Source organism: Bicyclus anynana, chromosome 12, assembly GCF_947172395.1.
Source record: "Bicyclus anynana chromosome 12, ilBicAnyn1.1, whole genome shotgun sequence".
Taxonomy (NCBI): domain Eukaryota; kingdom Metazoa; phylum Arthropoda; class Insecta; order Lepidoptera; family Nymphalidae; genus Bicyclus; species Bicyclus anynana.
The window spans coordinates 15,133,858-15,147,051 of NC_069094.1; the positions used below are offsets into that span (position 1 = coordinate 15,133,858).

At 33.6% G+C, this 13,194-nt stretch overlaps 1 protein-coding gene across 1 annotated transcript; it reads left to right on the forward strand.

Annotated features, from left to right (window-relative positions):
• The first annotated feature begins 89 nt into the window (after positions 1-89).
• LOC112054482 (membrane alanyl aminopeptidase-like) lies at positions 90-11,855 on the forward strand. Its single transcript, XM_024094274.2, has 14 exons — positions 90-553; positions 2,027-2,185; positions 3,000-3,314; positions 3,638-3,821; positions 4,929-5,170; positions 5,516-5,705; positions 6,161-6,353; positions 6,555-6,655; positions 7,105-7,281; positions 7,617-7,801; positions 8,133-8,300; positions 8,445-8,588; positions 9,090-9,159; positions 11,343-11,855. Exons 1-14 carry the CDS (start codon positions 90-92, stop codon positions 11,547-11,549), a joined length of 2,799 nt encoding a protein of 932 aa, XP_023950042.2. The 3' UTR covers positions 11,550-11,855.
• Positions 11,856-13,194: the final 1,339 nt, after the last annotated feature.

Genomic DNA, 13,194 nt, shown 5'->3' on the forward strand with positions numbered 1-13,194 from the left:
ATGATAACGATGATGATGCCAAAAAATAAAAGAAACTAAGCACTATATTATACCTACAGCTTAAGTATAACATTGATTTATTTTCAGATATGCTACGGCAATTTGCGCAGCTGGCACTTCTGTGCATTGCTGTGCAGTCTGTGTACTCCGAAACTGATCCGAAGTACAGACTGAACACAACAATCACACCATCAGCCTATACCATACTCATCACACCATACTTTGACACGGGCGATGACAAAGCATTCACATTCGATGGAGAAGTACAAATAACTTTTACAACAGCTTCAAGTATTAACACTATAAAACTACATTCAGAGGATCTAAAATATACAGCTTCAAACATAACGTTGACGAATGGAGTAAACACAATCAATTTGGCTGAGACAAATGCTCTAGAGTTTGAAGAGAAATATTCCTTCGCTCATATAAATTTAGCAAGCGATCTCTCTTCGGGTGTAGAGTACATTTTGAAAATTGTATACACAGGACCGATTAGAACTGATTTGGCTGGGTTCTACAGAAACTACTACATAGAAAAAGGTGTTAAAAAGTAAGTATTTATTTTAATTTTTACAGTTATTTCACTGACTACAACTCTTAATACCAGATAAAATGAAACTTAATACATAGATACTAGCGCACCTGAGAATTTTCGACGTGTATTTTTCCTGTACCACTACTGAGAGTGGTGTATATTATATAAATGCTCAAACGTTTAAAAAACAGAATGTTTACTAAAAAATAATACAACATTATTGCATCGTTACCGACTTAACAGAGCAATCGAATATCAGAAGTATGCAACAATGATGCATCTCATGGCATCCTAAATCTAAAGGTTCTATTATAGTCTTAAAGATTTCACTCAACTATACTACCTAATATAGTAATTAGTTACTAATAATTAATATATTAGTATTCTAAGTATGCGTGCGTTAAGATTAAAATTTTGCTGATTCCGTAATTAGCAACTGGTAAGATAAACCCCTCTTATTCTGAGAGGAGAATCGTGTTCAACAGTGAGCCGTAAATGGGTTGCTAATGATGAAGATGAGCGAAACTAGCAAAGTCTTGTGTTGACACCCACATTATAGAGTTCTAAAACTTTGATCACAAGATCCATAATGGTTATTCTAAGAACAGGAGGAGATTATCTGGTTGACTCACTTGTACTTGTATTGAATAATGAAGGTTATAATATTTTGGAGATTTCTTAGTAACATCTATCTCGCAATCAAAAATGTGATAACATATTATAGTGTTACCAATACTTGCATCTTAACCTTTATCTTGATCTTAGAAAATGGGTTATTCCATCGACAGATCAAGTTGATTGCCACATCACTGTTTGTTATCACTGGGATCATCTTATCTAGACGAAGAGTTGTTATGATGAAGATAAAATTGAGAGTTGATAATATTATTACTTAAGTATTTAAGTCTCATTCTTTATCGTTATGTAACTGAAACTATGTTCATTTTATACCGTCATATTTTTTAAAGAATATTTGCCATATCTTTTTTAATTAAAAGGTTTCAAAACATGTAATATAATTAGGTAAATTTTATAAAACAGTAATTTACTCCAACATTATGTTAGTTTTAGACCGTATAGAACTATTAACACTAAAGAATTACATAGTCAAATATTTAACACAAAAATAAGAAATAACTATTTTAGTCTCCTGCCCTAATACAATAGCAAATCATACGAATACAAAAACATTTTCCTAATACACAAAGTATTTTTTTAAGTATACTAAAAACTACTAAATCGATAATCGCTTAATAGATCCTGGACAATATCCTTAAAATGCAGGGAAATTAAAAATATAACACCAACATCAATGACAACCCATATTCAGCTCACTGTTGAGAGTCTTCTCACAGAATGAGGAGTTAGGCCAATAGTCTATCACGCTGACCCTATGCGGATTGGTAGACTTCAGACACGTAAAGAATTAAACATAACATAAAAACATATTACAGTGATTAAAAAAAATTAAAAGAAATTTTGTTATAGATGGTTGGGTGCAACACAGTTTGAGTCGACCAGTGCTAGAAAAGCATTCCCATGTTTCGATGAGCCAGAGTATAAAGCAGTATTCACACTCACCATCGACAGACCTGCAAACTACAAGCCATCGTTAGCGAACACGAAACTGCAAGGCACTTTACAATTGTAAGTTAACGTTTATTTCTCTTAGTATTTTTTAAAAATATTTATACGAAATTTTTAATATTTAGTTATTGTACCAACTACCTATCAATCAAAAGGCTAAGTTATATATCTACAAATGCTAACGCTTCAAAACCTGAAAAATGTATAGAAATAACATTTGACTATAACGATAAGAAGAAGGCTCAGAGTCACACAGCGGGCGATGGAGCGAGCTATGTTAGGAGTATCTCTGCGTGATCGAATCAGAAATGAGGAGATCCGCAGAAGAACCAAAGTCACCGACATAGCTCAGCGAGTTGCGAAGTTGAAGTGGCAATGGGCGGGGCACATAGTACGAAGAGCCGATGGACGTTGGGGTCCCAAAGTGCTGGAATAGTCAAGCGAGTCGCAGGGATTCGCTGGATGCAGGTGGCTCAGTATCGTGATGTTTGGAAGTCCCTACAAAAGGCCTATGTCCTGCAGTGGACGTCCATCGGCTGATATGATGATGATCATGATGATGATGATGAACATTCGACTATCGATAGTTTTTAAAGCGTCAGCGTTTGTAGAAAAATAATTTAAGTGTTACTTGGCTACAGATTTAGGCCTTTAACAGGGCCGCGAGAAAGTATGTCTACATATTTATGAAAATATAGCTCTCTATTTTGATGCGATGGGACGTGTAGAGGAAGAGAAATTTAACGCATTGTTATAGTACATAAAGAAGCTACAAGTCTTAAAGTATTCTAACTACTAAGTGATGCCATCGCTTTTGATGGTTTTCTTGTAAAACATAAATCTTAATCTTCAAAACTATCAAATTTAATTTCAGATCGAATGGCTTTGTCAGAGAAACGTTTTACCCAACACCAAAAATGTCAACATATTTGCTTGCATTCCTAGTATCAGAATTCGAAGCCGAACATTACAGTGTAAATGGTACGAAAGAACTCGGAGTCTTTACTAGACCAGAAGCAAAAAATCAAACGGAATATGCATTTGACTTTGCCGTACGAGTTGTGCAAGCGTTGGGTAACTATTTTGGAATTGACTACTACTCAACAAACAGCAATCTCAAACTAGATCACATTGCACTGTTAGATTTTAAAGCAGGTGCTATGGAGAACTGGGGTCTTGTGACTTACAGGTTAGTATATTTTTGCAAGATTTATCAAATTATGGCTTAAGCTAAACGTAAGAGCTAGGACAAGAATATTCTTTCTTGTTCTTTTAGTCTAAAAAACTGGGATTTGTAATTTACAGGTTATATACATATATATTTGTAATATTTTTTACAGATCTTTGTTCGTTTAGCTTAACCCATCTTGGGTTAATCTAAATAATACAATAGTATAGTTGTGTACATTCTTAATCCATAATGTGATAAAGTTAACAATGCTTAAACCAAAAATTGTATAATTGCTGTCTTATCACAGGGAATCTTAACAATTATTTTATTTCTTATCACAGGGAATCTTTGTTGTTATTCATTCCGGAAGAATCCACTCCATACTACAAATACAGAGTTGCTCAAATCATTGCTCACGAAACGACGCACATGTGGTTCGGCAACCTAGTCACCTGCCACTGGTGGAGTAACACTTGGCTCAACGAAGGCTTCGCTAATTACTTCCAGGATTACATAACAGCTTTAGTTAGTATAATTATTCTCATCTATTTTTCTAAGAAACACATATTGTATTTTATTTTGTTAAAATATGCAAAAAACTACTTAGTTGTTAAAATCATTATTAAAGATTCAAATTTGCTAGGACGAAATTTCAAGGCATTTTGTCGTATTCACCTTTAAATTATTTTTAATGACCTCCATTTATGATATTTTCAGCAGAATCAGAAGTGGACTATAAAAATAAGAAAACCAAAGTCGAACAAAGGTTTATGATTCACAATATTTGTCAGGACAAATTAAATAACAAATCAAACGGTAACCAAAATAAGACCCTAGAATGGCAGAGAATGACTTGAGTGGCGTCACATACTTGTGAACGTTGTGTGTAGGGTTAAAGACATCTTTGATAGTTATTTGTCCTTAATTAACCGACACTCCCCTTTTTACTCAAGTCACTCTCCAATTTCTATTCCAAGTAACCCTTAAAGAATTACACAACAAATAATGTGGACGGCTTAAATTTCACGAGCATACTGAAGCCGACCGGACGATGAGCGTGTTACATCGCAAGCAGTTCCCGCCAATTGATCGCTACCCCTCTCTAAATCTCTACTCTTTACGAAACAAGTCGCGCCACCTAGCGTCGGCACGAGCCAACACGAGATCGAGTGACGTCATATCCGCCCAGACTATTATTTTCAACAATAGAATATTAGTACCTTAGACTCTGCACCAATGTGTGTTGACGGTTTTTGGGTGTTTTTTTGTCAATATGTTACACTAAATGTTGCCGGAATCGACGACTTTATGTGTACCTAACATACGCGTGATAGATGAAATATAGTTTGAATTTAGAGTTTTCTGTTGTAATCACTTTTGTTAAAAAAATGGGTAAATTATAAATTGCAACAAAGCTAAAGTAACAAAATTAAATAAATTTTTTAAATAATTATTTAAATAATAAATATAGGATTGCTTGAAATAGAAACAAATGGAGATCAGTTTAAGAATTTTTATTGTTAGTAGATTGGCCAATAACTATTAAATAAAAGAAATAACAGTAACTAAAACATAAACGTAACTACACATCGTAAACACAGCATATTACTTATTTGTGTCATTAACTCACAGATTGAACCAGATGTAGCAGCCGATGATCAGCTTATCATAGGCTCAGTGTATACAGCTCTAGATGCTGACGACAAACCGGACTCTCCGCCAATCACCAACAATAATGTCAACTCACCAGACGAGATCAGCGGACATTTTGGTTCCATTTCATACCAAAAAGCTGGATCCGTAATTAGAATGATCCACCATTTGATAGGAGATAATGCTTTCAAATCCGGTCTCAACTCATATTTGATTGCAAAGTAAGTTAACTTTTATACAATTTAAAGATTTTATGTATACTTTAATAGAATTTACAGAAACAATTTGTAATTTGATTGTGATGAGTAGAAAATAATATAGGCTTTAATCACTGACACGACACTAGAATTTAAAGATCTATCTACTCTGTAAATCGATATAATTATAAAGTATATAAAGAAACAGCCACTTGATTAAATCAAAATAAAGTAGATAACATTTGTTTTAAAATTGACATAATGCGTTGCATGAATTATACTTATCCTATTAAAAAAATAATATCTAATTGAAAATCAAGATTATTTTTTATTACCTAAAACAATATTAACTTGTCTATGCTATTTTAGCTCCTTCCAACCAGGATACCCTGAGAGACTGTACACGGCTCTCTCCCAAGGCGTCAATGTCTACAACTCTCTGGCCAGTTACCCTGGACACGACATCACTGACATCATGAGCTCTTGGATCAGTCGGTCTGGTTATCCTTTAGTTCATGTAGAAGTCAATCATGCTGATTCATCTATTGTCTTAACTCAGGTACAATATTATACTAAGTTCAGAATGTATTCTATAGTTTACAGTTAAGGCTCTTTGAGGTTTATTATTTACATTTATTAGTTAAAATAATAAAGATATTTTAGGTACAACTAAAATGATATTATAAAGAAGTTTTTGAATTATCGTTTATGAAATAGACCATAAGTTAGATGATTTAAAACGGGTAGATACGTTGTTTTTTTACATAAATATAGTAAAAATATACAAAGTTTGTAGGATCATACTTTGAAACGATTAACCTTCGTAGGGGCATTAGTAAACAAAAAAATTTATTTTTATTTCGATTTAGATTTTTTTATATTTCAAGTATATATGATTTAATATGTATTGTTGGTATACATCCATAACAACAAATCCTATTTTTAAAAAAATATCATGCTTACAACTAATGTAATTTTGTGTCTTTTTAAAATTTTACTAAACAAAATTTACAGAAACGTTTCTACATACACTCCACGGATAAATCTGATGAAATTTACAAAATACCGATTACACTGTCACTGGAGACAGCTTTTGACTTTACGAACACTAAGCCCGCCTTTATCATGGCCAACAAAACTTACGTACTACCTGTCAGAGAAATCAAAGAAAATCACAGCTGGCCGATATTGAATATTCAAGAAAGTGGTAAGTACTCTGGTAGTTATATAAATATAAAATAGCTGGATAGGAGTGAAGTACTTTAGAAGTGAAGTACTTTAGTAGAAGTGAAGGACCCATTATTTTGTTTAAATATGATTTTGTTTAAAAAAATCGGGTATTAGTTAGCTAAAACCTTTATTTTCCTTAAATTCCTCTTTTAATAATGTATTCTTACTTCAATTTTAGGTCTCTACAGAGTTAATTATGATAGCCACACCTGGCACCATATATCTGATCACCTAAAAAGCAGTCGTCGTGAAGAAATCCATTACTTAAATAGAGCTAAGGTAATCTGGTTATGAATATTTTTGTATATCTGCCGATTGAATTTCGTACCGCCTGGCAATCTTGCTTTGGGATCTCATAATTGATCGTTATTATGCTACTCTTGGTATTATAGCTGACACTGAGACGATTAGAAATAGAGAGTTGATGAATGAAGAAATGGCTTTAAGGGCTTTGGGGACTTTCCAATTATAGGCATTGAAACTTTCTTGAAAAACAAAACCATACTAAATTCAAAGTCGCTGTGCAATCTAACAAAAAACAAACTAAAAAGAGGGTGTAAATCGCTTGTAATTTTAGATCTACTAATACTTTCAATTAACTTGTTCCAAAATTAGTGACAATTTTGATTAATAAGCTTATAACAAATGTTAATTTCAGATTTAGTTTTAGAATAAGTAAGTTGTGATTACTTAAGACATGGCTTTAACTGACTTTATTCTATTTAAAGATCGTGAACGATTTGTTTGCATTCCTGTTCGCTGACGAAGAGAAGTTCGATCTTCTGCATGACGTACTTCACTTCTTGGAAGATGAAACAGATCACGCAGTTTGGTTCGCTGCTATACGTGGATTCAAGAAACTCAGGAGTCATTACCTTGGCACCGATACTTTACCAATCATCGATGTAAGTATAATAATACTATTATTACAGTTTTCTTATAAGTTGTATGTAAATATTGGGTTGTGGTAGTAAATATTTTATAATGCTTTTATTTTTTGATGTCAATATAGTTATATCTTTAACGTAATAGTTATGAAAAATGCCTTTACGCATTGCTTTTTTTGTGAAGACATAAAAAAGTAGAATCATTTTGCTTTAACAGAAAAAAATATTAGGAACTCAAGGAGCTACTGAGATGAAATAATCACTCATACCTTGAAGCTGTGTAAAAAATAAACTTAAATTTAATTAAACAGTCTAAAGATATTTTTGAAGATTTAACCTTAACAATATTCTAGGATTTCATTCTACATTTGATGGAAAGCAGTGTAACCAGATTGGGACTCGAAGTTAAGTCCACAGATGATATTAAAACACGTAGAAATCGTATGCAAGTATTGGATCTGGCTTGCAAAATAGGTTACCAGGGATGTATTGACGGCGCATTAACTTTGTACAATGATTTTAAGAATAACGGTAAATGGTAAGTCCTGTTTAAAAATTCGTACATATTTATTTATCATACTAATAAAGAGTGACTTTGGTAGATAATTAGTAGAATATTTAGTAGCTGAATACAGGGAGTTTGAGACTGTAATATATGAAAAGTTTGTACATCTCTGTCCAGTACATAATCGGTTAGTGATGATGATGATGCTTAATCTACCTATAGACATCGCAAGAATAACTATTTAGAAGATTCGAAGGACAAAATTAGAAGATCTGTCAATATAAAAGTATCCTGTAATAATGCAGGTTACAAATTAGCTATCCAAATAATTTCAACTATTTTTGCCTTTTACTGTGGCTTTCAGGATTGACCCAAGTCTCAGAGAAGTAGTCTACTGCACTGGTCTACGATACGGCAATGGTGAAGATTACGATTTCCTATGGAACCGAATGTTCACAACAAATGTAGCAAACGAGGCGCGTCTCATCGGTGATATCTTGGGATGCACTTCAGATGAAACCAAATTGAATAGGTAAATTAAAATTAGTATAAAAATAGTTTCCATTCATTAACTATTTTATATTTATGATGATTCTTTAAAATATATTAATTAAATGTTGATTAATAAATTAATTAATTGCCTATAATTAAACACGAATTTTCTTTATTTTTTCAGTTTCTTGGTGTCTATGCTCGTTGAAAACAGTCCAATAAAAATTCAAGATCTAACTGTACCTCTATCTGGTGTACTTTCTAACTACAGCAATGTTCATGTTGTTATTGACAGCTTGCAAAACAACGTCAGTCTTTGGAAATCCATGTAAGATTAATTTAATTATTTGTTGTTTTATTTTAGTCATTACAATTTCATTTTTATCTAGTAAGTAAACGCATATAAACACTTTTGGGCCATCTATGCAGATTCACATGTGTGCAGGTTTCCTCACGATGTTTTTCCTTCACCGTTTGAGACATGTGATATTTAACTTCTTAAAATGCACACAACTGAAAAGTTGGAGGTGCATGCCCCAGACCGAAGACAGAGTTCCGACCTAAAAGAAAAATATCTAAGACTATGCATTTGAGATGATTGCATTTGAAACTTTGGGCCCCTGGTTATCGAGCATCAATTTTTTTATGATAACTACATAAACAGTTGATCGAGCGTCCGTTAACCCAAGACCTGCCAGTTAATTTGTTCAAAAGATAAGTCTTGAAACCCAGAGGGGTAGATGGCCAACGTATACTTATGGTTAAACAATACAATTAGATGATCATTTTGTATAATTTTCTTATGTATTTATTTGAATTTTGTTTTCAGTTATGTATCGCTAGATTCAGTATTATCATCGGTTGCATCCGCTCTGCGTTCAGACGATGAAATTAATAAAGTAAGATTATTTATTATTTTTCCTTTAATTATTACTATTACATATTTCTGAACCACTTGATCTAATGCAAAATTCCAATACTTTTCTTTGATACCTATCTAATCTCAATAAATAATTTATGTAAAAATTGCGGTACAATTTTGTGTAGGCGCGTGATTTTTATTTATTTGGAAACCTTGCCTTACTAATCTAAAAGTTTTAGCTTTTGGAAGCTAAAACTTTAAAGGTGGTTTAATATAATTTTAAATAATACTTTTATTTTCACGTACATTTTCCTAAATGTATGCGAAAACACTAAAAATATCCCAAACACAATGTAGATTTGTTACGTTGCGTGCCATTAACGTCGCACTTTAATATGCTGTGCCATTATTAACCTTCTCACTAATTGCCTGTGACCCAAATGACCCCCTGTCAAACGATGAGCACACATTCATTATTACTGTTTGGTTATCCAATAGTGTTGAGTGGGGTACTTTTTCAAAATTAGTTTGTAAGAGGCACCCCTTTAGTACACATATAAATCTTTGTACGACCTGGGAAACTATAAAACCCATTGTTATGCCATCATTAACAGCCTATTTTAATGGCTTATTACAAACTCCGTCCTTATAAGAGAGTGGATATAGAGTTTAGACCCACCATACTGTTTCAATGCAGGTTGGCGTGGTTAGGGTGATAATATCTTTTTAACCATTCACTACCCGCGAGTATTTTATCGGTGAGCCCGTCTGCGTTGAAGAAGCCGACAGTCAGGGAATGTCGTTTTAATCTACCGTTGTGAGCCATTTCAAAAATCTTTATATTTCTCTATCGCGCGGAGCATGATACTGTGCTCGCCTATTGTCTTTAGTGGTAGTTATAATTTTTTACATGTCACGTATCGAATACGATGATGGGCGACCGGTCGTCCATTTAGGAGTCAAATGGTGACCATTTTTTAAATGATAATGACCGGCCAGACCAGAACCGGCGGCTTAGCATCACCAACTTCCCAACAGTGGGCTGAGAATATAATCGAAAATTTGTTCTATTAAAGTAAAGTTCGATATGTCGTAGTACGACCCAGCAACGGAACCCATGATCTTGTAATCCGAAACCTCTTATGCTCACCACTGGACCATGGAGACAGTTAACATTGTTGCTAACCAAGCGGTATTAGAACTTAATAATAGGCGGGCAATTTGTTGTTTCAATATATACGAACAATACCATTGCATTATTTGACTAAATGCCAAGCTCTGACACTATGTGCAAGGTCGATTTAATTTTGCAGCGAAAGTCGTAAAAATATTAATATCTACCTTAAAATAAAAAGCTAACAAGGTCTGCGTATATGCAACCATACATATACCTATAATAAAAGATGTAAGTACCTTTGATCTAGAAAAAAATATGGTCTATTACTGAGATATAGAAAAAAATGTTTGTTTTGACAAAAATCGGAGTTAAAAGCATTCTCTTTTTTTATTTTTTTTCATCACACTTATAATGAATGAAAATACACTTTATTGTACATCACAAAGAAACATACAATACAAAAAAAAAAAAAAAGCGATAAGGTCGCCTATTATAGCGGTTATATTATAAAGTCGAAAGTTTGTGTGTGTAAATATGTTTGTTCGTCTTTTACGCTGCGGCTACTGACGCGATTTGGCTTAAATTTGGAATGAAAATAGATTTTACTCAGAATTAACACTTTATTTATTTATTTATTTATTTATTTATTTATTTATTTACTTAAACAGTACCCGGGAAGACATTACAGTTACCCAATTCGTCTTCCCGGGCTACAAATATACATTATAATTTTATATAATTACTAAACTGTACTTAGACTACTTTCATCTAGCTCCAGGTCTAGCTGGTGGGAGGCTTCGGCCGTGGCTAGTTACCACCCTACCGACAAAGACGTACCGCCAAGCGATTTAGCGTTCCGGTACGATGTCGTGTAGAAACCGAAAGGAGAGTGGACTTTCATCCTCGTCCTATCAAATTAGCCCGCTTCCATCTTAGATTGCATCGTCACTTACCATCAGGTGAGATTGTAGTCAAGGGCTAACTTGTAAAGAATAAAAGAAAATCTCGGAATAATCTATGGGTCCCCGGGATCACACGCGGACGAAGTCACGGACGTCCGCTAGTTTCTTATAAGTATTAATAACAAAACGATTTTTTCACAGTTCGAAAACTGGCTATCCACGTGCACTGAATGTGGTGAATCAGCGGTGACCAGCGCAAGGTCATCGTTGGCCAAGACCAAGGTAATGACGCAGTGGGCCAAGGACCATAGAAGCGATATCTGGACAAGCCTTCGTGGCAGCGCCTCTATCACATCTGTGTCATTATTAATGCTACTAGCTGGATATATTTTGACTTACAAATTTTGAAAGTCATAAGTTATTGGGTGGTTAGGAGAGCCTTCACACAGCAAAATAAGCGATTATAGTTCAAAATCTTAACAGATGGTGTTATTAGTAAATCTAGAATCTGTGATAACCATATCTTGAAGATACCTAGCTTTTAACTAGCTGCTGCTTTGGATTAAATGCATTCAAGTTGAGCTTAGACGATATTGTTTCACCTAGAAGCTTTCATTTGTTCTGAGAGCGCGATTATACGTAACTTTCAATGCTTAACGATATTCAAAGACTCTTTTCGCTTGAGGTGAGTTCGAAATTTTTTCGATACTAAGTCGAAGTACCTAAAAAGTTGAAAATTATGAAATGCAAACTAGCGTATTCTGAGAGCGCGATTATACGTAACTTTCAATGCTTAACGATATTCAAAGACTCTTTTCGCTTGAGGTGAGTTTGAATTTTTTTCAGTACTGAGTCGAAGTAGCTCAAAAGTCGAAAATTATGAAATACAATGCATACTTGCATAATGTCGCTGACGACAGCACTTCCCCGATACCTACCTGTTTCGTCACTGAAAAATATTCAGCCTAAGTAAGATACTGCAATATTAATTCTTTGAATGAGTTACTTAAATAATTCGTTGTCCAAGGTAGCTGTCAGCTTTGAAATAGAAGTCAGGCATAAAATCAACCCTCACAGAATTTAACATATTTTAATTAACATTTATAGATGGTTCTTCTCACTACGATTTATATTAAGACATTTTTTGCATTGTTTTGAATTCATTCAATTATGGTCAATCAATAGTTATAAGAATACTGTACTTATCAACATTACTAAAGTCTACTAATTATAAATATTTATTATATTACATTGTATATAACATTACGTTTTTAATATTTGTTAAATCGTTTTAAGAAAATGTGAACAGAGATCCCGCTCCACTGTTGTATTATACGAGTATTTAGCTTGTAAATAATTATTATACTATTAATAAAGTTATTGTTAAAATTGGTAATAAAGTTATTGTTAAATAAACATTTGTTAAGTTCAGATTGGTTTTGTTTTGTCTCGTTGTATTGTTTAGACTTCACTCATACGTTCATCCATCCACAAGTGTATATAATTTGTGGTTGAATGTATGAATGGATATTTGTAGCTAGAACTGCTAAACGGATCTTTTTATTATTTACAAGTTAGCCCTTGACTATGATATCACCTGATGGTAAGTGATGATGCAGTCTAAGATGGAAGCGGACTAACCTATTAGGAGGAGGATGAAAATCCACACCCCTTTCGGTTTCTACACGACATCGTACCGGAACGCTAAATCACTTGACGGTACGGTACGCCTTTGCCACCAGCCATACCTGCACCAATTAAGCCTCAATCGGCCCAGCCGAGGATCGAACCCAGGACAATCCATCTTGTAAATCCACCGCGCATACCACTGCGCCAAAATCTATATATCTATCTCTATCTAAATAAAAATTGGCTCAAATAGTTAAGCAAATTAATATCTTTTTTTTACAATATATCTAATTAAGATTCAAATATAGAATACTCTGTACACTTTGATAGATAGAATCTGTGATCAAAAAACTTTAAGAGATAAAATTAAGAGAGGCTGAGAGGCTCATTTAATTAAATTTATTAATTAAATGAGCCTCTCAGT

Excerpts from the sequence above, each read along its gene's own strand:
- LOC112054482 (XM_024094274.2), top strand. The coding sequence starts at position 90 with ATGCTACGGCAATTTGCGCAGCTGGCACTTCTGTGCATTGCTGTGCAG. Across the intron at positions 5,171-5,515 it reads AACTCATATTTGATTGCAAA|CTCCTTCCAACCAGGATACC; the intron begins GTAAGTTAACTT and ends ATGCTATTTTAG. Across the intron at positions 6,656-7,104 it reads ATTACTTAAATAGAGCTAAG|ATCGTGAACGATTTGTTTGC; the intron begins GTAATCTGGTTA and ends TTCTATTTAAAG.